Below are 25851 nucleotides of genomic sequence, written 5' to 3' on the forward strand. Positions count from 1 at the left end.
CAGACTTTATAAAGAACCTATAATTGGGAAACATTCAAGAATATGTCCAATCTTTCCCTCCAGAAAAATATAAGTCCATCTACTTCTCTTCTTGTAGCAATCATAAAGAGAACCTCAACTGAAGCCAGCGATCTCATCTCAGAATGAACTCTCAATTTTCTTTTAAAACTTAATATGTCTTGTCAATTTCATGAAACAAGAACCATGTCCTTTGTTAGTTCTGCTTCTGGTGATATTATGAACTAGGTCAGAGGTAGTTAAATTAAAAAAAAAAAAAAGGGTCCATCGCTAAGAATCTCATTTCAAAAAATAACTTGGCCATGTTCCCTGTTCAAAATAAACTCCTTCCTCTATTCTGGGGCAATCATGAGATGTTTCTGAGAAAAGTGCCATTATGAATACTAGCCAAAGAAATTCACCATGGAGAGGAATGAGGGACGAGAGTCTGACCACGTGCGATGATGCCACCCCTTATGATGGAGGACCGACGGCAAATCACTTTCCTCTCATGTCTCAATGCCTCTGAATAAGGATTGTTAGTGGGGATGAGTCCTGAGTACCTGGTCAAGAAATGATTAAAAAGCTTGCTTCTGCCCGGCCAGCGTGGCTCAGTGGTTGAGCGTTGACCTATGAACCAGGAGGTCACGGTTCGATTCCCGGTCAAGGCACATGCCCTGATTTTGGGCTCATCCCCTGTGGGGTGTGTAGGAGGCATCCAATCAATGATTCTCATCATTGATGTTTCTATCTCTCTCTCCCTCTCCCTTCCTCTCTGAAATCAATAAAAATATGATTATATATATGATTATATATATATATTATATATATATGGTTATATATAAATATATATATATATACATACATATATATATATATATATATATATACATACATATATATATATATATAAAAGTTTGCTTCTACTGGTGCTTTTTGTTAATCCTCACCCAAGGATATTTTTCCATTGATTTTTAGAGAGAATGGAAGAGAGAGGGAAAGACAGGGAGAAACATCAAAGTGAGAGAAACACATTGATTAGTTGCCTTCTGCACGAGCCCTGACCAGGGCTCTGTCCAGGGAGGAGCCTGCAACCAAGGTATGTGCCCTTGACCGGAATCGAACCCGGGACCCTCTGGTCCACGGGCCGACGCTCTATCCACTGAGCCAAACCGGCCAGGGCTCTACTGGTGCTTTTTATCTTCAGCTTGAAAGAGAGAGGCTCTGGAACGGGGTGTCAGAAACTTCTCGAAAAGTGACTTGCCCACGAAGGAAAACAACAAAGGGACTCTAATGGTGACATTAAGTAGGACGAAAGGATGTGTCCTGGGCCATAAAAGAAGATGTGAGGAGAGAAAGGGTGGCGGCCAGACACACTGGGCTTCCACACACTCCTTTCCCCAGAGCAAGCGAGGTCCAGAGAGGTGGTCCCCCGGGGAACATGGCCTTTGATGTGGGGCCTGGAGGACATGGGCTCCCTTGGAGAAGAAGCAGTTTGCTTTGTTCAGGCTCCTCTGCGGTCACACCTGCCAAGCGCTGCCCACGGGCACTGCCAGGACTGACACTCTCGGGCCGGGTCCCGCAGGCGTGTGCTGAGGGGCAGAAGAAAGGGAGCTCCCTGCGAGAGGGCCCTTATGCTTCGTTGGCGAGTTGTCCTTTGTCGTTTTACTTTCCCTGGTACTACTTTTGTGCATTGGGAGTGGGGGATGCCTGGCAGAGGGGAGTGGGAAGTGGTAAAGAAAAAGGAGTTTATTGTTTTGTTTTTTTTAAAAAAACATATTTGTATTGATTTCAGAGAGGGAGAGATAGAAACATCCATGATGAGAGAGAATCATTGATTGGCTGCCTCCTACTAGGGATGGAGCCTGTAACCCGGGCATGTGCCCTTGACTGGAATTGAACCTGGGACCCTTCAGTCTGCAGGCTGACACTCTACCCACTGAACCAAACAAGCTAGAGCTAATTTTTTATTTCAATGGGTCAACTGGGGGTTCATGTCGAGCAGCACAACAAGAAGCAAAGCTCTCATGTCTACTTTCTGAACACTTTTTCGAGCACATTTAAAATATATACAGATACCTAGGCCTATTGGTGAAAATGGAAGCATTGTGGCTAATTGATCTGAAGGGAGTGCTGAGGCAGCTGGCCCCAGGGGGTGGAAACTTCAGGAATGAAGGTGCTGACAAGCACATTCCACTTCCAGGAACCCTTCATACTAATGTCTGAATAGTCAGCGTCCAATCTGAGCATCTGACAAGGATGCTGTAGACAGACCAAAGCTTGGTCATGACCGGCTGTGGTTCTGAACCTGCAGTCTGTGAACCAGCCCTAAATGAGGCTGGGATGGGAAGACCGGGAAGAGCCCTCTAGAACACAGTGGTTCTCAACCTGTGGGTCGCGACCCCTTTGGGGGTCAAACGACCCTTTCACAGGGGTTGCCTAAGACCATCGGAAAACACATAGATAATTGCATATTGTTTTTGTGATTAATCACTATGCTTTAATTATGTTCAATTTGTAACAATGAAAATACATCCTGCATATCAGATATTTACATGACGATTCATAACAGTAGCAAAATTACAATTATGAAGTAGCCACGAAAATAATGTTATGGTTGGGGGTCCCCACAACATGAGGAACTGTATTAAAGGGTCGTGGCATTAGGAAGGTTGAGAACCACTGCCTAGAATCTAAGTTCCACCAGGTCAGCAATCAATCTCAATCTCTCTCTCTCAACACCCCATTCCCAATGAACAATGCCTAACTATGCTTGACATTTAGTAGGTACTCAATAAATACCTGCTGAATAAATACATATTATTGCCATTATTTTTTTTATCCTCACCAGAGGATATGTTTATTGATTTTGGAGAGAGAGGAAGGGAGGGAGGGAGGGAGGGAGAGAGCCACCAGACCAGGGTGCTATTATTGTTATTTTGATTAACAAAATCTCTTATTATTCTGAATAACAGAAAGCTAAAAAGAAATGCTTTACTCTTTAATTAAAAAAAGATAAGAAAAGAACCCTGGTTGGCTGTCGATGACATTAGTATCACCATAAAACTACGGGGTTTTTTTACTTCTTGAAATACAAATGCAAAGACCACATATGTGGTTTGCAAAGCTGAGGCTGGTCGATTTATGCCCTCAGTTATCTTCATCGCCATCCCTTTAGTTTAGTGTTCCTTTGTAGTTTCATTTTTTGTTACTCCTCACCGGAGGCTATTTTTCCATTGATTTTTAGAGAGAGTGGAAGGGAGGGGAGAGACAGAGAGAGAAACATCGATGTGAGAGAGACACATCGATCGCTTGCCTCCTGCACCAGGGCTGGGGATGGAGCCTGCCACCGAGGTCTGAGGTACGTGCCCTTGACTGGAATCGAACCCAGGACCCTTCAGTCCACAGGCCGACGCTATCCACTGAGCCAAACTGGTTAGGGCTGTCGCTTTAAAGGTGGCACCTGACAGCCAGTTTTGCTCAATTTATCCATCAGAAGCTGACAGCCCACGGCTGACGGCAGGTCTTCAACACAGAAACCCATGCCCGCACTTGCCACACAAGGGCCAGAGGGCACCCCACGGAGTTCACGCGCCTTCCTGGTCCTCACCCAGAATGGCCGGGGCCAGGAAGGGCACTCAGATTGCTCCAGCGCCTTTGCTGCCGGGACCTGCAGCCCTCCCCCAATTCCTGGCGTGTGGGTGCTGCTGGGCCTCTCAGGATCCTGCGCCCGAGCCTGTCAACTCTAAAACCCTGACTCAACGGGAAAGCGCATTAAGCCGGTGTTTTTGCTCGCAGTGGACCAGTGGGGGAAGCCATTTACATTTTTACGAGGTTTCCACTCTCCCGGCGCTTCTATATTTCAACAGGCTCCGCACACGGGGTCAGGCTCCCCAGCAGGTCAGAGCGGATTATGGCAGCGAGGGGGAAGCAGGAGAGAGCCCCAGAGGATGCGGAATCAAGAAGCAAAGCTGACAGACGCCGGGTGTGCCAGGCCGAGACTGCGAAATCATTATGTTTCCAACAAAGAGAGGAAGTACAATCCCGCAGAGCCGGGTCCTGGCACTTCAGCATTAAAACCGTTATCTTCACCAGAGGCAGGAGGTGGAAAATAAAATGTGACAGAGACAGAAAGGAACACGATCAATTTCAGTCTCCCCCTTCCCCTCTCAACAAAGCGATCCTCGGAGGATGCATTTGCAGAGGCAGCCTCGCCAAGACCATTAGGCAAATGAGAGCCAAAGGCAAGATTCTGGATAAATTTAAATAATGCGGGGTCAGGTGAGTAAAAAGCAAGATGCTCGCATTACAAGGATCAAAGGTATTTCCATTAAAAAGCTAATTTGCATGCGAAGCAAAAGTGACTCAAATTACTCTTTGCTAAGAACAAAGAAAGTGAATTTGTGCAGTACATACTTAGTGGCGATGAAACATTTATAGATCATAATGCTAGAAAACAACATACAGGTCTAGGAAGTACTCCTAAATCAGCGGTTCTCAACCTGTGGGTCGCGACCCCTTTGGGGGTCGAACGACCCTTTCACAGGGGTCCCCTAAGACCATTAGAAAACACATATATAATTACATATTGTTTTTGTGATTAATCACTATGCTTTAATTATGTTCAATTTGTAACAATGAAAATACATCCTGCATATCAAGATATTTTCATGATGATTCATAACAGTAGCAAAATTACAGTTATGAAGTAGCCACGAAAATAACATTATGGCTGGGGGTCACCACAACACGAGGAACTGTATTAAAGGGTCGCGGCATTAGGGAGGTTGAGAACCACTGTCTTAAATCCTCCTGAAACAAGAAAACAGCCAGGCCGGCATAGATCAGTGGTTGAGCATCGACCTATGAACCAGGAGGTCACGGTTCGATCCCTGTCAGGGCACATGCCATGTTTGCAGGCCCCATCCCCATTAGGGGGCGTGCAGGAGACAGCCGATCGATGATTCTCTCTCATCATTAATGTTTCTCTCTCTTCCTTTCCCTTCTTCTCTGAAATCAATACAAATACCTGGGAAGCAGGGATCCATGTCATGGCCTGTGGGCGGACTCCATACAGGAGGTCGGTTCAGTCTGCGTGGAATTTAAAAAATAATAATACACTTGAATCCTTTCCTGTTGACAAGCATGGACTCGGTTCTCCACAGAGCCCACCCTTGCTGCAGCTTGCACATGTCTTACACTGAACCCAAGGGAGTAACCAGAGTTACAGGGACCAACTGGCAGAATTCACACACACCCCCCCTACCCTTTGGGGACCTGCACCCCTGACCTGCCAATCCTGCAGCTCTCAGAACTTTCTGGGAACTCTTTTTTTTTTTTTTTTTAAATATATTTTATTGACTTTTTACAGAGAGGAAGGGAGAGGGATAGAGTGTTAGAAACATCGATGAGAGAGAGAAACATCGATCAGCTGCTTCCTGCACACTCCCTACTGGGGATGTGCCCGCAACCAAGGTACATGCCCTTGGCCGGAATCAAACCTGGGACCCTTCAGTCCGCAGGCCGACGCTCTATCCACTGAGCCAAACCGGTTAGGTCTCTGGGAACTCTTGAAATTTCTTTGAGAGGCACATATAAGCCAGAGATCTTATTATGCTATAGTCACATCGTATTTCTGATCAGAAATCAAATTACCCATATTGTTCATGACCTGTTTTTTTTTTAAAAAAAAAAAATATATTTTTTATTGATTTCAGAGAGGAAGGGAGAGGGAGAGAGAAACATCAATGATGAGAGAGAATCATTGATCGGCTGCCTCCTCCACACCTCCTACTGGGGATGGAGCCCACAAACCGGGCATGTGCCCTTGACCAGAATCGAACCTGGGACCCTTCAGTCCACAGGCTGATGCTCTATCCACTGAGCCAAACCAGCGAGGGCCATGACCTGGTTTTTCAAGTGTTTGTAGGAAAGGACTTCTACTGGTTTCTGAAAGACAAAACTATCTGCTAAGTACTTGCAAACTGAAGACAGGAGTGTGGTAGCTCAAAATTGTTCCTCCCGGGGTGGAAAGATGGGGGTGATGCTGGAATCCGAGGGTGAGGACCGGATCTCAGCTTGGCAGCGATCCCACTTGGTTTGCGTGAGAATAACGTCTCTCAGCCTAATCAAAGTGTGAAAAGATGTTTATTTACGGCTCTTGACGTACACTGATGTTAGACTAATGTTGATCCTTCCCATCCCTTCTCTGGCTTGAAAAGACAAAACTAAAAAAGCACAGCCCATCCTCTGCTTGAAATTTAAAAAAAAAAAAAAGGCATTTACTTATATTCTCTTTTGGTTGTTAGATATCTCTTTCCATCTTTTAAACAAGTTTAAAAAAATTGACTGCACATAGCTCATTTGGTTTATATGTGTATGTACGTTTATTGATTTCAGAGAGGAAGGGGGAGAGAGAGAGAGAGAGAGAAAATCATCGATCAGCTGCCTCTTGCATGCCCTGCACTGGGGATCGAGCCCGCAACCCAGGCATGTGCCCTGACTGGGAATCGAACTGTGACCTCCTGGTTCATGGGTTGCCACTCAACCACTGAGTCAAACCGGCGGCTAGCTCCTCTGATTTAGAAATGCTTTTGTGTGAGTCTATCAAACAACCTTTGACAATGAGTCACACTGCCTCAGTGTCTACTGTTTTAAACTTGAAACACAGGAGCTGTAATTCCCTGTATTAGCACTTGAACAGCAATGTTCTAACAACCTCTCAGTATTTGTTAATAGTCTTAAACGGAGTTAACAGAACAATAAAACAAGTCAAGGCATCTCAAAATATGCTGACTCCCCGAAAGTGTTCCTCCGATGTGCACATTTCAAATTTAATAGGAGGCAAAGGACCATCCGTCTGAAAAAATACGAGGTAATACGTTCTAGCATGCAGTATAATTGGTATAAGCCGGTACACAGAGATCAGCATATTTGGGATTCTAACTTTCCTAATGTGAGTTCTTTTCTCCCCAAATGTCCATACTCCAGACAAGCGTGCTGTCCCTCACATTAAAAGCTCGATCAAGGACTAAAGATGTAACTGGGTAGTTGGTCATTAATAACTAATTAAACAAGAAACCATTAGGAGTGGGTGGTGTTTTTTTTTTGTTTTTTTTTTTGTAGTAAAAGCCATCATTTTGAGCCCTACCCAGTTTGGCTCAGTGCCGTGGTCGGCAAACTGCGGCTCGCGAGCCACATGCGGCTCTTTGGCCCCTTGAGTGTGGCTCTTCCTAAGCATTAGGAGTACCCTAATTAAGTTACTAACAATGTACCTGCCTATATAGTTTAAGTTTAAAAAATTTGGCTCTCAAAAGAAATTTCAATTGTTGTACTGTTGATATTTGGCTCTGTGGACTAATGAGTTTGCTGACCACTGGCTCAGTGGGTAGAGTGTCATTCAGCCTGCAGACTGAAGGGTCTCCAGATAGATTCCAGTCAATGGCACATGCCCAGGTTGTGGGCTTGGTCCCCAGTAAGGGGCAAGCAGGAGGCAGCCAATCAGTGATCATCTGGGGAGTCCCTTGAAGCTTTTACACCCCATGCCGGGATCTTGGGGTGCACAGAGTTTGAATAACTCCTCTAGGTGGTTCCAATGTGGCTGCAAGCATGTTCGATACTTGACATGTTATCTCAATTCATCTGGATCACACTAGTACGAGGTGGGTACTTTCGAACCATTTATAGAAGGAAATTACTTAGCATCTCTTCAGCCCCGGAGATGCTAAGTAATTAGGCTAAAACGAGAGCCAATAAAGGACTGAGCCGGGAATCGAGGTTTATCTGACTCCAAAATCTGCGCTGGTCTGCGTTCCCGCCCCTGACTTTCCATCCCCTGACCCAGGGGTCCCCACACTGTAAGCTGATAAGTTGTAAGGATTTTGTGGGGTTTTTAAAACGCAGGTATCGATGCCGAACCCACAGAAATTCTGATTCTATAGGATTAGACGTCAGCCCAGGCGTGGGCGCTTTAACAAGCACCCAGGGATTCCAGAGCCGGCGTCTTCATCAGACAGATTACCATTCTCCCCTGGAATGCAAATAGGATCATGTCCATTTTCCTGCCAACCTGTTTCTTTCCCAGCAAAGTCCAAATTCCTAAGCACGGTGCACATGACCCATGACCCCCGCATGGAGGTCACGGTCTTCTTTGCCTCGCCTCCCGCCTCTGCCTCGCCTGCCTTCCTCACCCCGGTCACAAGGAACCGCATACTCGCTCTTCAGGGACAAAGCTGAGCCTTTTTTTAGTTTTTATTCTTAAATATATTAAATGCATTTTTTTTCTAAAATATATTTTATTGGTTTTTTACAGCGAGGAAGGGAGAGAGATAGAGTGTTAGAAACATCGATGAGAGAGAAACATCGACCAGCTGCCTCCTGCACACCCCCCACTGGGGATGCGCCTGCAACCAAGGTACATGCCCTTGACTGGAATCGAACCTGGGACCCTTGAGTCCACAGGCTGATGCTCTATCCACTGAGCCAAACCAGTCAGGGCTTAAATGCATTTTTATTGATTTCAGAGAGGAAGGGAGAGAGAGAGAGAGAGAAACATCGATGATGAGAGAGAATCATGGATCGGCTGCCTCCTGCACGCCCCACACTGGGGATGGAGCCTGCAACCTGGGCATGTGCCCTGACTGGGAATCGAACCGTGACCTCCTGGTTCGCAGGTCGATGCTCTACCACTGAGTCACGCCGGCTGGGAGAAGCCTTGCATTTCTTCATTCCCTCCACTATCTGCACTTGGGCACTGATACACACCAGCCACCGTGTGAATATTTCTGAGCCAGAATCCCCACCCAACTGGCTTACAGTCTAGCAGAGCAGACAGAAAAGAGCGCAGTGACAGTGGGTGCCTCAAAGGCCCGCCTCACCAGCCCACCCCCCTGGACACTCCCTGACACCAGGGGCCTAAGCGTGGGATGGAAGTTTGGCGATCACGTGTACAGAGGACAAATACCACTGCTCCCTTCTCCCCCAAATTTGTAATACGTTCAATCAGAAAAAAAAATATCAGAGCACATGCCTGAGAAGTCTCATCCTAACTCACCTGCCGTAAAACTACCCCCCCCCCCCGAAATCTGCCCTCTGCCAGGGGTCTTTTCATAACCTGTGACTCCCAAGAGAGAATAAAATTTGAGACCGCTAAGACCATAAGCATTTATGCCTACGCCTGAACATGGACACAGTAGACAGGCAGCCACACAGCCATCTTTAACGTCGCACTCGCAGGCTGAATTGATTCACACATAAATCGGGAGTGGCGTCGATTTTTAGAACTGCCCCTCGACTGAACTCGCATAAATTCTCTCTCTTGAACCAAGACCAAACTCAATACGCATCCGCCTAAGAATATTTAGAGACATACATGACCTCTGGTGCTAATGCTTTCGGACATTCAGAAAGTCCCTCTCTTACCTGTGGCTCCCAACCTTCTATTTTTTAAAAAATAATAATACAAAAGGAAAGACAACCAAATCCACAAAAGCTTTTGTATAAAGGAGCTCAGCTCAACATTATGGACCGAGTTAAGCTTACAAGTGTTTAGAACAATTTTGTAAAACTAGCCTCTTTGTGGAGATAGGTTAAATTCCCGGAAAAACGAACACTTGGGTGTTCACAGCAGATAACGCGTCCTCATTTATTCACTTTTTTGTTAATCCTCAACTGAGGATATCTTCCCCTTGATTTTTAGAGAGAGTGGAAGGAAGGGGGAGAGACACTGAGAGAGAAACATCGATGTGAGAGAGGCACATCGATTGGTTGCCTCCCGTATGTGCCCCAACCGGGGCTGGGAATGGAGCCTGCAACCGAGGTACACACCTTTGACCAGAATGGAACCCGGGACCTTTCAGTTTGTGGGCCGTCGCTCTATCCACTGAACCACACCTGCTAGGGCCATACGAGTTCTAGCGCCCAGAGTGGTGAGGTCAAAGGACCCAGGGACCAGAGCAGAACTCCTGCAGGAGGGTGGGGGCCTCAGGTGACACCTGAGGGATGGAGGGATGAGGGGAAGCTGCGCCTAGGGAAGGAAGCGCTGGGTAGCAAAGCGCCAAGGCCGACCACACCGAGACCTGGGGACTAGGGTCTCCCCGGGGGGAAGGGGACAGGAATGGACCAGGGTCTGGTTAAGAGTTTGAGTTGGGCCCTAACCGGTTTGGCTCAGTGGATAGAGTGTCGGCCTGCGGACTGAAGGGTCCTAGGTTCGATTCCGGTCAAGGGCATGTACCTTGGTTGCGGGCACATCCCCAGTGGGGGGTATGCAGGAGGCAGCTGATGGATGTTTCTCTCTCATCGATGTTTCTAGCTCTCTATCCGTCTCCTTCCTCTCTGTAAAAAAATCAATGAATTCTATTTAAAGAAAAGAGTTTGAGTTGGGCGAATCCAGAGAGAAGCTGGAGCTGTGGAGGGGACAGTGTCATGTGAGCCAAGTCTGTGAGGGGCGGTTGGGGATTCAGGATGCTCATCTTCCTGCTCATGACTGGGCACAAGACAGCCTATGGCAGTGATGGCGAACCTAGGACACGCGTGTCAGAGGTGACACGCGAACTCATTTTTTTGGTTGATTTTTCTTTGTTAAATGGCATTTAAATATATAAAATAAATATCAAAAATATAAGTCTTTGTTTTACTATGGTTGCAAATATCAACAAAATGTCTATAGGTGACACGGCACCAGAGTTAAGTTAGGGTTTTTCAAAATGCTGACACGCCGAGCTCAAAAGGTTCGCCATCACTGGCCTATAGTCATCAATCTCCAAGGACCATTCCCAGCCCATGGCACCGGGATGCACCGAGAGCTGAAGCCCAGCGATGGGAGAGTCTCGTGGAGTTGGATGAAACAGGGCAACGTACAGAGGCAGAGACCGATGGTGATACGGCTGAGCCCGGAGGACATGGTGACGTGGGCTCACCCGCTCCATGGAGGGGCGCGGGGGTGGACAGTGTGTGAATGTCATGCACTGCTCCCCCCCTGCAATGGGCAGCCCCTCAAGCAGCCCTGACTTGGCCTGAGAGCCAAGAATTCTAAGAAAAAGGTCGGCGACACCTGGATTGGAACCTAGCTTGACCGCTTAATAGGTGTGTAGGTTATTTAATAATTCTGAATCTAGGCCTGGCTGGCGTGGCTCAGTGGTCGAGCATTGATGGACCTGTGAACTGGGAGGTCATGGTTCAATTCCTGGTCAGGGCATATGCCCTGACTGCAGGTTCGATCCCCACTGAGGGGGCATGCAGGAGGCAGCCGATCAATGATGCTCTCTTATCATTGATGTTTCTCTCTCTCTACACTGTCCCTTCCTCTCTGAAATCCATAAAAATATATTTAAAGAACATAATTTTGAATCTGCCATTTCCTCTGGAAAATAAAAATAATATCTGCTTTATTGTATCTAGTGACCAAAATAAACTGATGAACAAAATAGGAACAGAGGCACGGATACATGCACAGACCGACAGCTGTCGGGGAAAGGAGGGGGAGGTTGACTAGGGATTAGGTGAAGGGATTAGCCAAAGAACACATACACATAACCCATGGACACAGACAGCAGTGTGCTGCTGGCCAGAGGGAAGAGGGGGGACGGGGACCCGGTGGAAGTGGGGAAACGGGAGAAAAAGGGGGACATCTCTAATAGCGTCAACAATAAAATTTAAAGAATTAAAAAAATACAAATGGGGAGGGTTGGGGGGCAGAAGGTAGGGGGGTAAGAGATCAACTAAAGGACTTGTATGCATGCATATAAGCATAACCAATGGACATAAGACACTGGGGGATAGGGGAGGCTAGGGGACTGTCTAGGGCGGGGGGATAAAATGGACACATATGTAATACCCTTTGTAATATTTTAAGCAATAAAAAAAAAAGCTAAAAAAAAATACAAATGAAAAATAAATTAAAAAAAGAATCAGTGAGATAACACTAGGCACCTCATATGGTAGCTGGCATATTGCAGGTATATGAAAAGTGACAGACGTAATAATAACACGAAATAATAGATAAACATGGTCATTTGTGATGGGTCACAGCCAACCCCCTCCTGGAAGTCCGGTTCCAAGTCCCTTAACTCATCAGACCAGGATGCCAGGAAAATGCGATCATCAAATGAAAATAGAATAGCTGGCCGACGCGCCCCTCGGCTCTTAGTAAATAGCATCACAGAGACAAGAAAACATCCACCTCAGAGCTGGGGAAGCAGAGATTTCCAGAAGCGCGCTCAGAACGAAGTCCTTCATTTACAACACGGGACAAGCTGGCTCCTCCCATGCAGTGGTTGTCACCGTTACTGAGGCAAAGAGATTACAGTGGGAGTTCCCCTTATAGATGCACAGATAATCCATGGTCCATGCTCCATGCTCCATAAAAGCAAAACACAGTAATAATTGCCCGTGAAGAGCTCCTACAATGATTATTTCTAATTCAATGGAAAAGAGAGGCTCAAAAACCTCATGATACCGCTCTGATAACAGCGACTGGCCCTGTGGAATGTCACTGACTGTATTGCTGTTATGATGATTATTGTATTGCTCTCAGACACTTTACGGTTCTTGACTGGTCCTCTATCAAGCCACGCTCTTCCTAACCATGTCCATAGAAAGGACATGAACAGGCAAGTCACAGATGGAAAAGTAGGCATAGCTCATAAGCACGGGGGAAGAGTTTCAACCTTACTCATAATTGAAAAAAACAAACAAAACAAACAACCAAACAATAAAACACCACTTTTTCCACCATCAGATTGGCAAAGATTAAGGATCTGACAATATACTACAATGTTGGCAAGAGTGGAGAAAACAAGTAATCTTACATCTTTTAAAAATATTTTTATTGATTTCCAAGAGGAAGGGGGAGAGAGAGAGAAACATCAATGATGAGAGAGAGTCATAGATCAGCTGCCTCCTGCAAGTCCCCCACTGGGAACTGAGCCCATAACCCAGGCATGTGCCCTTAACGGGAATTGAACCTGAGACCTTTCAGTTTGCAGGCCGACACTCTATCCACTGAGCCAAACTGGCTAGGGCTAGGTTTTTCTTTTTCCTTTTCACTCCCTGGGTCAACGTCCCGCTTGCCTCAGGCTAAAGGGCAGCTCTCTGTCACTATGGGAGGCCCTTCAGGCCATGGAGGCTGAAACAGGCCCTCAGGGAAAAGGACAGCTGAGCTATCTGCCCTCAGCACTATCTGTGATCGTCAGAATGGCTGTGCCCATTCGGGTTCTGTGAACTCTTTGAAAAATATATGCCACACTCAAGTAAACTTTTTTTAGAGAACAAACCTGGCGACAGGAAATGTCAACATCATTAATCATATACGTTTCATCAAAATTAATAGTTTGAGATAATTAGCTTCTGCTGCTTCCTCAAGTGGTAATTATGGGCCATGAGAAGTGTCACATTTCCCCCTTTTGAACATTAAACCCTAAAGATAAAAGATGGTCTTTAAAAGAATCTCTGAGCCCTAGCCGGTTTGGCTAGTGGATAGAGCGTCGACCTGTGGACTAAAGGGTCCTGGGTTCGATTCCAGTCAAGAGCACATGCCCAGGTTGCAGGCTTGATCCCCAGTAGGGGTTGTGCAGGAGGCAGCTGATCAATGATTCTTATCATTGATGTTTCTGTCTCTCTCCCTTCCTCTCTGAAATCAATTAAAAAATATATTAAGAGAAATAATAATCTTTGAGATTTTAGCTATGGGAATAGAAACAATACTTTCAGGGTACTAATCTAATCAAATATCTCGTAATTCAGGAAATTTGAATTTTACTTGACTCAATAGTGAAACGTTCTGATGTGTGCTTTCATATGAGAATACAGTTCGGAAGAATATACATATCTGAATTTAAATGTTTGAGGACTTCTCTTTTCCTTCATTTAAAATTAAGCGTTTATCTTCCATTCCCCATTATATATGAATAGTTATCCATGCAATGTTAGAAAAAAAAATCACGTTAGTTATACTGTTTCATTTTAGCAATTCTTCAGCAGCTTTCTTTTTCTAACTAATTTCCATAGGATAGTCTGTAAATAAATAATCTATTAACTCCAGTCTCCCCTCTCATAATCCTGTTACTTCCCAAAAGTGCATTCCCCCATGGAGGGATAATACATTGATCTGGATAACACATAGGATCTCAATGAACAGTATTATTCCTGTATTAGATACTTGTTTTTACATGAAAATTATTGCCCATTAAAAAAGAGTAGCTGGCCTGATTGGTGTGGCTCAGTGGCTGAGCATCGACCCATGAACCAAGAGGTCACTGGTTCGATTCCCGGTCAGAGCACATGCCTGGGTTGTGGGCACGACTTCCCTGTTGTAACTAAAAAGTACTTTATAGGGATATATCTTGAGATTATGCAAACATCCTGCTCTTCATTACACTTTCACCTGCCTGTTTTATTTTACTTTTTTTAATTTTTATTGATTTTGGAGAGGAAGGAAAAGGGAGAGAAAGAGAGAAAGAGAGAAACATCAATGATGAGAGAGAATCTTTGATCGGCTGCCTCCTGCAAGCCCCCTACTGGGGCTCGAGCCTGCAACCCGGGTATGTGCCCCGACCAGGAATTGAACAGTGACCTCCTGGTTCATAGCTCGATGCTCAACCACTGAGCCACACCAGCTGGGCCCAACAGTAAAGGCATCGCTGGATTTGTCAGTCTAACGCATGGTAGATCAAAGTTCATGTGGATAAAGGGAAAATCCCGTAGTTTAAGAAAAGGATGAAAAGTGGATTGTAAGCTCGTCTTTATTTTGGAGCAAAGTGAGATGGAACTTAGAAGGGGCTGGCCAACACCGGCCATGAACTTCTGTCCCTTAATTAGAGGAACAATAGCCTGCTGACTCGATCCTCGATTACATCACAGATGCTCCTGGATGAAGGGCACTTGAAGGAACATACTCTGTCCTCATAGAACCCTTTCAACGTCAGACACCCCAACTGTCCTCATTGGGCGGATGAGAAAAATGTGGTCCCATGCCCTAACCGGTTTGGCTCAGTGGATAGAGCGTCGGCCTGCGGACTGAAGGGTCCCAGGTTCGATTCCGGTCAAGGGCATGTACCTGGGTTGTGGGCACATCCCTGGTAGGGGGTGTGCAGGAAGCAGCTGATCGATGTTTCTAACTCTCTATCCCTCTCCCTTCCCCTCTATAAAAAAATCAATAAAATATATTTTAAAAAAAATGTGGTCCCATAAAATCAAGAAACTTGCCCAAGATCTTGCATCTCCCAAATGGCCCAGCCAGATCCAAACCCAGGTAACTCGGCCCTGCAGTCCATGTCCTTAGTCTCTAACGTGAAAGGAAGGCAGGGGGAATAGGAGGGGGAATGTGGCTCAGTCACACAAGGAATGAGATGAGCCTTTCCTCTGTGTCACTGTACCTGTCCCCCATCCCCTTGAGGGACCATCTAATGACACCCTTGGAACTTGGGTGTCGAATTCTCCACAAAAGGAACCAGACAGTAGATAACATCACGGGGGCCAGAACAGCTTGTTGTTGCCAGAAAGCCAAGCTGCTCTCAGATATGTGGACTAGTGCCCAAAAGTACAAGACAGCTCGCTCTAGCCAAGTAATAACCATACAGGCATTAAAAGAAAAAAACCCCCACAACGATTAAAACCTACTGCAGCCAGCTGAGTCCGTTAAGATAGCTGTAAGGCCATGACACTAAATGAGAAAGTACAAAATACAAGGAGGTGGCTGTCAGTGCATAAAGAGGTCCTTCAAATGCTGTCTTCTATACATGGTATCTACTGATGAACCAAATTCTGCCTGTCCAACACTGGCGCGGCAACTAGGTCATTAATATAGATACGTCTACAGACACAGTTTATTATTTTATTTTATTTTTTTAAAATATATTTTATTGATTTTTTACAGAGAGGAAGGGAGAGAGATAGAGAGCTAGAAACATCGATGAGAGAGAAACATCCATCAGCTGCCTCCTGCACACTCCCTGCTAGGGATATGCCCGCAACCCAGGCACATGCCCTTGACCGGAATCGAACCCGGGACCCCTCAGTCCGCAGGCCGACGCTCTATCCACTGAGCCAAACCGGTTTCGGCAATTATTTTAAGTAAGAAATTAATGGATCAGAGGGAGAGATTCAGAACACAAAATAGGTAAAATACATAAAATAGAGAAATCAGCTTTTTCATAGAGAAATTAAGGAATTTAGCAAGTATATGTAAAAAGTGGGTGTGTGTAATGTTTGTTATACTTTCTGTGGCCAAACCCTGGTGCTCCAGGCCACCCCTTATTGGAGACTGTGATAACTTATACATGGGTGGCCCAGCCTAAAATATTGCACAGACCCAAGCCCATTCATTTTAGGATGAAAGAAGATTCCTGGGTTCAGGAATCGTGGATTTCACATACGCACACAGAGTTGGTCCATCCCCTTCTGGCTTCAGACCAAGTGGGCTGCAGTTAACATGGATCTGCAGGTGTGTGGGCAAGAGTGAGCGGAACTAGGCCAGTTAACCCCCGGGCATGGGGGCTGATTGAGGAGGACAAGGGGCGAACATGAGGAGGGCCAGGAGCAGGGCCTTCCATAATTGTGATCACCGAGGGTAACATTAGTCTACTGTTGTTACCTGCACAGAATAGGTAACAAGCATCCAGCAATACAATTAAAAGACAATGATAACCCACCAAAATTTTATGTTTACTCAGCTTGTCTAGTGAGAGTTGGCAGAAACAAACTGCCATGCTGTTATGGGAACTGGGCCTGGGGTGGAGGAGGAGCAGGGTGAGAGCAGTTCTGTGTGGATTTTTCAGGAAGGTGTGGTCAAGAAAAGCCCTCTTCTAGTAGATGTCTAGTAGTGCCGCCAAGGAGCGGGCGAGTAATAATCCAACAAAAGTGATGTGGACAGGTGAGACAGGTGTAGGTGCAAAATACAAAAATGATGCCCCCCCCCCATGAAAGGCTGGGTGTTCTGCTGTGAGCAGGTGTTCCGTACCTGGGCAGCACCTGGAGGTAAGTTCCAGTGTTTCTACGGGTCCCTGGAGATGTAATGCGTAGGAAACCTCACAGTACATAGTTATCTTTTGAAAAAATGGTATAAAATTATAATCAGGGGCACTAGTAAAGTATAAAATAGCCAAGCCATGGCACATATGCAATCTAAACTGGCAGAATAAGCCATTCATTTTTTAATATATATATTTTTAATTTATTTCAGAGATGAAGGGAGGAGAGAGAGATAGAAACATGAATGATGAGAGAGAATCATTCATCGACTGCCTCCTGCATGCCCCACACTTAGGATCGAGCCTGCAACCCGGGCATGTGCCCTGACTGGGAATTGAACCAGTGCCCTCTTGGTTCCTGGGTTGATGCCCAACCACTGAGCAACGCCGGCCGGGCAGAATAAGCCATTGTTTACTCCAATGATTCTCCGGAGCCCACCAAGATGTACTTTCCTAGCAGAAGCTAGAAAATTTGCCTCGTCGGGTAGTCAAGTGACACCGAGGCTTATATTTATAGGGACCGAATCAGCAATTAAAAATGCCCTGGGAAATGAGGGAAGTACACAGAAATGCAGCCCGAAGAAGCAAAGTGGGTCAGAGTCATGTACTGAGGTCAGAGGACCTCGTGTCTGAGCCTAACAACTGAGGCTGGTTAAAGGCACTTTGGGGGATAAGTGTAGAGCAGTTTTTATGTTACAGATTCACGTGGAAGTTATGATCGCCGAGGGTAACATTATTCTACTGTTAGTTCAGTATTATAGCAGCAAAGTAATAAAAGGGGGAAGAGAAATAAAATAAGTCCGACAGAAAAATTATAAATAGGGTTGTTTTTTATAGGGAGATCCGTTTTTTATTTTTATTTTAAAAATATATTTTATTTATTTATTTTTTAAGAGAGAAGAAGGGAGAGGGAGAGAGAGATAGAAACTTCAATGATGAGAGAGAAATATCATCAATCGGCTGCCTCCTGCATGCCCCCCACTGGGAATTGAGCCCACAACCCGGGCATGTGCCCTGCTCGGGGATTGAACCAGTGGACTCTTGGTTCTTGGCTTGAAGCTCAACCATTGAACTACACCAGCTGGCAGGAGATAGTGTTTTAGAAAGACATAAAAGTTGGGGAAAGACTGAGTTGACGGTGTGACTTGAAGTAGTAGAGATAAGATGAATTAAATAACATATTTAGGAGAGCGAGCCCGGGATGAGAAGCTCTTGGGGAGAGGCTGTCAAAACACAGAGAAGCCGCTGGCAGAGCTTATATTCTTTCAGCTCCCAGGAGTGGGAAGAGCTGCAAACCCAGAGGGAGTTTAATTGTAGCTTCACAGTAATAAGATCTCAGCAGGCGGCGGGCGGCACTCTCTATGATAAGGACACCTTAAGGGGAAACGCAGGAACAGAAAGCCAGGAGGCCAAGGAAAGGGAAATTGGAAGCTGAGCAGCACGTGCTCACTGGCGCCACCTGGAGGTGGAGTCTGGGAAGTCAGTGCCAGGAAAGGAGTGAGGTGGTGGGTGGCATTCTGCACAGAGGGCTGTGTTGGGACTGGCATGCTGGGCAGAACAGGTGGGCGCTTCCCCTTCTGGTCGACCTCAGTGCCCACGTACTCACTGGGGTGCACCCCCAAATTGTCTCCCCTCCTTTCCCAGGGGCATCCCTGCCAAAAGGAACCTCGGACTAAAGAACAGAGAAACCCTCTCCCCTCTGTTGAGGGACTGGAGCCATGGCCAGGCTGCCCCGAGGACACGGATGCGCGGAGCCAGGAGTCAGCCTGTTTGTGAACTGGCAGCTGAAGCAAAAGCTCCAGGGAGGCAAGCCACCGGGGGAGGACTGAGGAGGCTGCCGGAAGGAGCAACTGGGGAACAAGAAAACGAAAACATTGCACATGAAACAGAAGGGGCTGGGGTCCAGGAGGATGTTCCAGAAACTGGGAGACTGCAGGTGCCGATGGACCAGACCACCTATAATCATAAAAGCGCAATATGCTAATTAAACCGAACAGCCAAACGACCTTCCGGACGTCCTTCCGGACGTCCTTCTGGGTAACCTTCTAGATCAGTGGTTCTCAACCTTCCTAATGCTGTGACCCTTTAACCCAGTTCCTCATGTTGTGGTGACCCCCAATTTCATTGTTACAAATTGAACATAATTAAAGCATAGTGATTAATCACAAAAACAATATGTAATTATATGTGTTTTCCGATGGTCTTAGGCAACCCCTGTGAAAAGGTCGTTCAACCCCCAAAGGGGTCGCGACCCACAGGTTGAGAACTGCTGTTCTAGATGAAGCTGGGGCTGCGAGGGTCGAGCCCCTTGCACGAATTCCATGCGTCGGGCCTCTAGTGTATATAAAAGAGGACTCTGACCACCAAGTATAGCCACTTGCCCAGGGAGTCAACCTCTTACCTACAACAACTAGCCTGGAAAGCCAGCCTGCTCTGAGTCAGGCTACTTTCCCGAGTCATCATCTAGAGGGCTGAGCCGTGACTTCTAGAACCCAAATGGCCATGCTTGCTTAGCAAGTGCCAGCTTCCCTAATTTCTGTCCCCACTTCCGACCTGGGGCCCACCGAGTCAAACAGGCACTCCCAGCCTGTCACCCGGGACGCCGTGCTGCTGGTGGGCAGGCCGCCAGCTTCCTCACGCCAACAGCCTCCAGTCAGGGCACCTGAACCTTCCCTCTTTGCTACTATAAAGGTTTCCCCCTCCTCCGCCTGCCTTTGAGAGTTGGCCAGAAGCAGGGGACGGTGGCTGACTGCCCTGTGATACAAGTTCTGAATAAATAGCCCCCGTTCTCCTGTGCTTGGTCCCTGTTTACCTCCCGCAACTAAAATCAGGAGGAAGTTGATTCAGGAGAAGCAAGGACGTGGGAGGAAGAGAAAGTCAGCTATGAAGGGAGGAGGGGGATTCTGACTCTGAAAGGAACAGGAGAGGGTTAATATTTACATATTGCTTGGTAGGCCTTTCTCTTTTTTATTTTATTGATTTAGAGAGGGAGAGAGAGAGAAACATCAATGATGAGAGAGAATCATTGATCGGCTGCCTCCTGCACGCCCCCTACTGGGGATCGAGCCCGCAACCCGGGCATGTGCCCTTGCCCGGAATCGAACCTGGGACCCTTCAGTCCGCAGGCTGACGCTCTATCCACTGAGCCACACCGGCGAGGGCGGTAGGCATTTCTTGATGCTTTGTTATAGGTTTCCACAACTTACTATGGCCTCTTAGAACCTGGTGAGATAGATTTTTTTTAATCTACCATTTTTAAGGGAAATGAAACTAAACTAGTCTTCATAACCCTGCAGGGGCAGAGCGGAGTCCAAGGCCAGGTTTGCTTTTTGTGATGTCAGCACTGCCCCCGAGTCTGCTCTGACAGCCCACAGAGTGTCTGACCAGAGTATCGCCATGACGGTCTCACTAACTATTGTACCTCCTCGTGCAGGGCTTTGGTGCTCCACAAGCAGGAGACGAATGAAATAACGAGATTACTGTCTCACCCACGTTTACAGATTGGTAAGCAGCAGCAAGTGGATGTGAATCCAGATCTTTCTGACGCCGAAGTCCATGGTCGTTCCCTGCATGGGGCTGGCTTGGAGGAGTTGCTGGCAGGTGCAAAGGTGACGCAGATATTAAACTCACTGACCTGAGGTGGTTACAACCAGAAAGGCCAGGGCTGTGGTCGGCAAACCGCGGCTCGAGAGCCACACGCGGCTCTTTGGCCCCTTGAGTGTAGCTCTTCCACAAAATACCACGTGCGGGCGTGCACGTACAGTGCGAAGTTGACTTAAAACCTTAAGTAAAGTTTATTAAGTTAATTTTAGGGAACATTGTGGAGTGAAAGAAGATGCAGTGTCGAGGATGGAGAAAGGTATGTTGAGATGGTTAGGACATAGAGAGAGGATGAACGAAAGGAGATAGACGAAACAAGTCTACAAGACGAGCGTGGATGGGAGAGTTGGAAGGGGCCGACCTCAGCGAACGTACCTCCATCAGATTGAGGACGTTTTTAGCAAAGGCCAGCTTAGGAGTACCCTAATTAAGTTAATAACAGTGTACCTACCTATACAGTTTAAGTTTAAAAAATTTGGCTCTCAAAAGGAATTTCAATCGTTGTGCTGTTGATATTTGGCTCTGTTGACTAACGAGTTTGCCGAGCACAGGGCTAGGGGGTTGGGAAGTACATGCTAGTTACTAAGGACAGTGGCAAGAGATGCGACTGAGGGGTGGGAGGTCTGTTAGCCAGGCACCAAAGAAGGTGGGGAGAGTCCTGGAAGTGAGAACATGATGTTTTCTTTCTTTTTAAAATATACATATATTTTAATTGATTTCAGACAGGAAGGTAGAGGGAGAGAGAGATAGAAACATCAATGATGAGACAGAATCATGGATCGGTTGCCTCCTGCACGCCCTACACTGTGGACCAAGCCCCCAACCCAGGCATGTGCCCTGACTGGGAAACTAACCGTGACCTCCTGGTTCCTAGGTTGACGCTCAACCACTGAGCCACGCCGGCCAGGGAGAACACAATGTTGTCTACAATGATAAGGAGGGAGTGGACGATGCAAGAAAATCCCATCAGGTTCACATGAGGATGACTGAGAGAAGACGGTGGAACAATGGACTGTCCCACTGGCGACTGGGACCCCAGTGGGGTACCAGGACCCACCGTTGCCCAACAAGCAGAAGGTCCCTGGGACAAGGACAGACACACAGGAAGTGCCTATGGTGAGGCCGAGAATGTAGGACAGAAACGGGACACAGGGGAAGAGGCTGTAGAAGGCAGGAAGACCTGGAGGGGCTGCAGTTCTAGGAAAGACGACGCGTAGAGGGGTGGCACCTAGAAGCCAGGTGGTGACCCCACTACCCAGGGAAAGGAACCAAGAGCATGGCTGGTCATTGAAGAGTATGTTCTGGAAGGAGGGGGGCGCTGTGTGGAGTCATCCGTGGAGTTACTGACTCAGAAGGAAGAAGTAACCAGACCCAAATGCCAGGTGCACGAGTTCAAAGTAAAAATTAGATTCAATGATAGCTTCCCCCAACGTGTACGGGACCTAATTGTAAGGCCCCCTCTTTCCTATAGCTGGCAATGTGTGCTAAAAGGTACGGGGTGTTGTCTTGAGACAGTTATGACAGTTTGGCCTTTAGAAAATTCAAAGTACTCAGTAGTCTTTTTATTTTTTCTTCTTCTAAGTATATTTTTATTGATTTCAGAGAGGAAGGAGAGAGAGAGAGCTAGAAATATCAACGATGAGAGAGAATCGGCTGCCTCCTGCACACCCCCTACTGGGTACCGAGCCCACAACCTGGGCATGTGCCCTTGCCTGGGATTGAGCCTGGGACCCTGCAGTCCACAGGCTGACGCTCTAGCCACTGAGCAAAACTAGCTCGGGCACCAGCAGTAGTCATTGCAGGGTGAGGCGAGAGAGAGGACAGAGCCATTCCCCTGTAGGAGTCACTGGCCCCTTGTCCACATTATGTTGGGAGCTTTCAGGGAGAAGGGAATGACCATCGCTATTGTTCTATTGCTCTTAGGATCCCAATACAATTCTTCTCCCAAATCCAATCTGGGAAGTAAATATACTGGGGGACGCCTTCTGAACATGACGCAATAAATCTGTAACGTGCACGGATTTCTCTCCTGCATCCTTTATTTTCCATATAATACAGCTGCCTGGTAACTAGACTCTCATATATCCTGAGCTGCAAAGAAAACAAACTCCTATGGCCTTTTCCAGACATTTTTTGTGTGTGCCAGACGTTCGACCCCAGAAAAGTCAGGATAAAAACTCACATGCATGTTACCGGGTGGTTGATTTTAAGCCAGAAAGGAGAGGCACTTAGACCGATGCTTCCCACGGGGGAAAATTATCATTAAAATTCATTATAAGCGCTAACTCATAGTAACTTGTCATTTTGTGGTTGATCTCTGTTTTTTAAAAAAATATATTTTTATTGATTTCAGAGAGGAAGGGAGAGGGAGAGATAGAAACATCCACGATGAGAGAGAATCATGGATTGGCTGCCTCCTGCACACCCCCTACTGGGGATCGAGCCCACGACCCAGACATGTGCCCTTGACTGGGAATCGAACCATGACCTCCTGGTTCATAGGTTGATGCTCAACCACTGAGCCTCACTGGCTGGGCATGAAGATGATGGTGTTTTTTGACTTCTATCTGATGGAACAATTAGCACACTGTCTCCGTCCACTTGGGGCCCCCTTTTTTGGCCGTCACAGAACAGACCAGAACCTCACAAGCAGAGGCCGTGATGCAGAAATGCGGACGGGTGCAGACTGTCATTCTGTCCCCCACCCCCCTGCACAGAACCTGCCCAAACTGTAAAGTGAATGAAATCACGACTCATTTTTCTCTCCTTGTCGAAATGAGAGTCTCGGCTGGACCCGGAGGCGAGTGAACTCAGGTGACCACGTGCGGCTGTGACCTCTCTCCACTGTCCAGGGCCCCCTGGCTCTCTCGCCCGCCCCCTAAGAGAGAATTTTTGTCTGTTACCTCTTACCGACATTTATTTTGGCAGTTTTTTTCCGAGAGTCCGTCCTCATCCTCTCCCATGATGTCCACAGCCGAGAAGATCAAGGCGACCAGGATGGCGAAGCAGCAGACCAGGGCGAAGATGACGATGCACCTCTGCTGGGACTGCGGAGAAGAGGAGGGAGAGGAGAGTGAGGAGGCTGCCGCTCCCAGGGCGCAGGACCGGGCAGCTGCTTGGATGCCAGGAGAACCCTCTGGGAAACAGTGACTTCCCTCACCTTCCTGCTCATTCCTCAACACACCCTTCAAACGCCCACACCGGATGTGCGAGCCTCTTAAATAATTCAACCGCTGCATCAACACTTCCGGACCAGTTAGCTCTTCTTCTTTCTCATCAAAAGCAGCCAAGCCCTGGCTGGCGTGGCTCAGTTCATTGGGCATCGTCCCAGGCACCGAAAGGTTGCTGGTTTGATTCCTGGTCTGCCAGGGATGTGCAGGAGGCGGCCCATCCATGTTCCACTCTCACACTGATGTTTCTCTCTCTCTCCCTCTCCTTTCCTCTCTCTCAAAAAATCCATTTAAAATCCCCCCACCTCAAAAAAGTTATTTATTTATTTATTGTTAATCCTCACCCAAGGATATTTCCCTATTGATTTTTAGAGAGAGTGGAAGGAAGGGGGAGGGACACAGAGAGAGAAACATCGATGTCACAGTGATTGGTTGCCTCCTGCACGTGCCCCAACCAGGGCTGGGGATCCAGCCGGCAACTGAGTTGCGTGCCCTCGATCAGAATCGAACCCAGACCTTTCAGTCTGTGGGCCGATGCTCTAGCCACTGAGCCAAACCAGCTAGGGCTAAAAAAATATTTTTATTTTTAATCCTCACCCGAGGATATTTTCCCATTGATTCTGAGAGAGAGTGGAAGAGAGAGGGAAAGACAGAGAGAAACATCGATGCGAGAGAAACAGATTGATTGGCTGCCTCCTGCACGAGCCCCGACCAGGGCCTGGGAGGAGCCTGCAACCAAGGTACATGCTCTTGACCGGAATCAAACCTGGGACCCTTCAGGCCGCAGGCCGACGCTCTATCCACTGGGCTCATTGGTTGATTCTTGTTCGTGCACTTCTAGGGTCCAGACCCCCAGCCTCGCCTATCGGGAGGACACTGACCGACTCCCAAAGAAGTTTTGATTTGCAGTGGGAACCAGTGTGAGCTGCCTACCAGCCTGGAGTCTAGCATTTTCCTCCTCTCACACAGAGCAGCTGCTGAAGACTGCTCAGCCATTGTCACTGGCCCCATCTTTTTATTTTTTAAATATATTTTTATAGATTTCAGAGAGGAAGAGAGAGGAAGAGAGAGAGAGAGAGAGAGAGAGAGAGAGAGAGAGAGAGAATGAATCACTAATGAGAACCAATAATCAATAATGAGAATCACTGATTGGCTGCCTCCTGCACACCCCCTACTCGAGATCAAGCCCGAGACCCAAGCCTGTGCCCTGACTGGGAATCGAACCCTGACCTCCTGGTTCATAGGTCGATGCTCAATCACTGAGCCACGCCGGCTGGGCAAGATTTTTGTACATTTAAGAAGTTGCTCTACGTCCCAATCTTTGATGTCAGAACTCTTCCCCTCCCCCCTTTCCTTGTTTTTCATTTACTTGTGCCCCATCTTTTCCTTTTTGGGGGATTCTGCTCTGACCAAGTTTTATTTGTTTATGCATTTATTTTTCTCTTAATTTTCTGTTTAGTTCTCACTTTCCTCTACTGCCGCAAAAGCTTCCGCCTCTGCTTTTGTTTCGTTTTATCTTTAAATGGAAGCGGTCTGTGTCGATTTTCATAAACACAAAATCTGCTAACTACTTTCCTCTTAGCTCTAGCATTTCGGGCATCATGAGGAGGACAAAATCTCGCCAAGACTAGAAAGTCCAATATTACTTGTTTCATCATTTCTTATGGCTCAGTAGTGCCCACTGCATATGTGTGCCACACCCTTTATATAATCATCTGCCACGACACGAAGGCTGTTTCCAAGTCTTGGTTATTGGGAATATGCTTTGATGTGAAGAGTTGGCTCCCTCCAGAAGTGGGTGGTGACATCTACATGTTGTCTCCTATGTATCTCCTTTTTTTAAAAAATATATTTTTATTGATATCAGGTAGGAAGGGACAGGGAGAGGTAGAAACATCAATGATGAGGGAGAATCATGGATCGGCTCCCTCCCGCACGCCCCACACTGGGGATGGGGCCTGCAACCCCAGCATGTGCCCTTGACTGGAATCAAACCCGGGACCCTTCAGTCCGCAGGTGGACGCTCTATCCACTGAGCCAGACCAGCGAGGGCTGCAGTGTCTTTGTGAAGGGGTTCAGTGAAACTAATGTGTCAGCCCTGGAGGAGACGGTGACCCCAA

The 25851-nt window shown here is 47.1% G+C and overlaps 1 protein-coding gene across 2 annotated transcripts in view; it reads right to left on the bottom strand.

The window, feature by feature from the left end:
- The window catches only part of PLD5 (phospholipase D family member 5), a gene marked incomplete at its 5' end in the record, with an annotated part of 172983 nt that overhangs the window by 79590 nt on the left and 67542 nt on the right, over positions 1-25851 (bottom strand). For both annotated transcript variants that reach the window (XM_081114485.1, XM_081114486.1), the window contains one exon: positions 23472-23608. In XM_081114485.1, the coding sequence (XP_080970611.1) occupies positions 23472-23608 (137 nt within the window). The remainder of the gene's footprint in view (positions 1-23471; positions 23609-25851) is intronic.

The sequence above is a fragment of the Myotis nattereri genome (genome assembly GCF_964212035.1).
Source record: "Myotis nattereri genome assembly, chromosome: 20".
In the NCBI taxonomy this organism is placed as follows: Eukaryota; Metazoa; Chordata; class Mammalia; order Chiroptera; family Vespertilionidae; genus Myotis; species Myotis nattereri.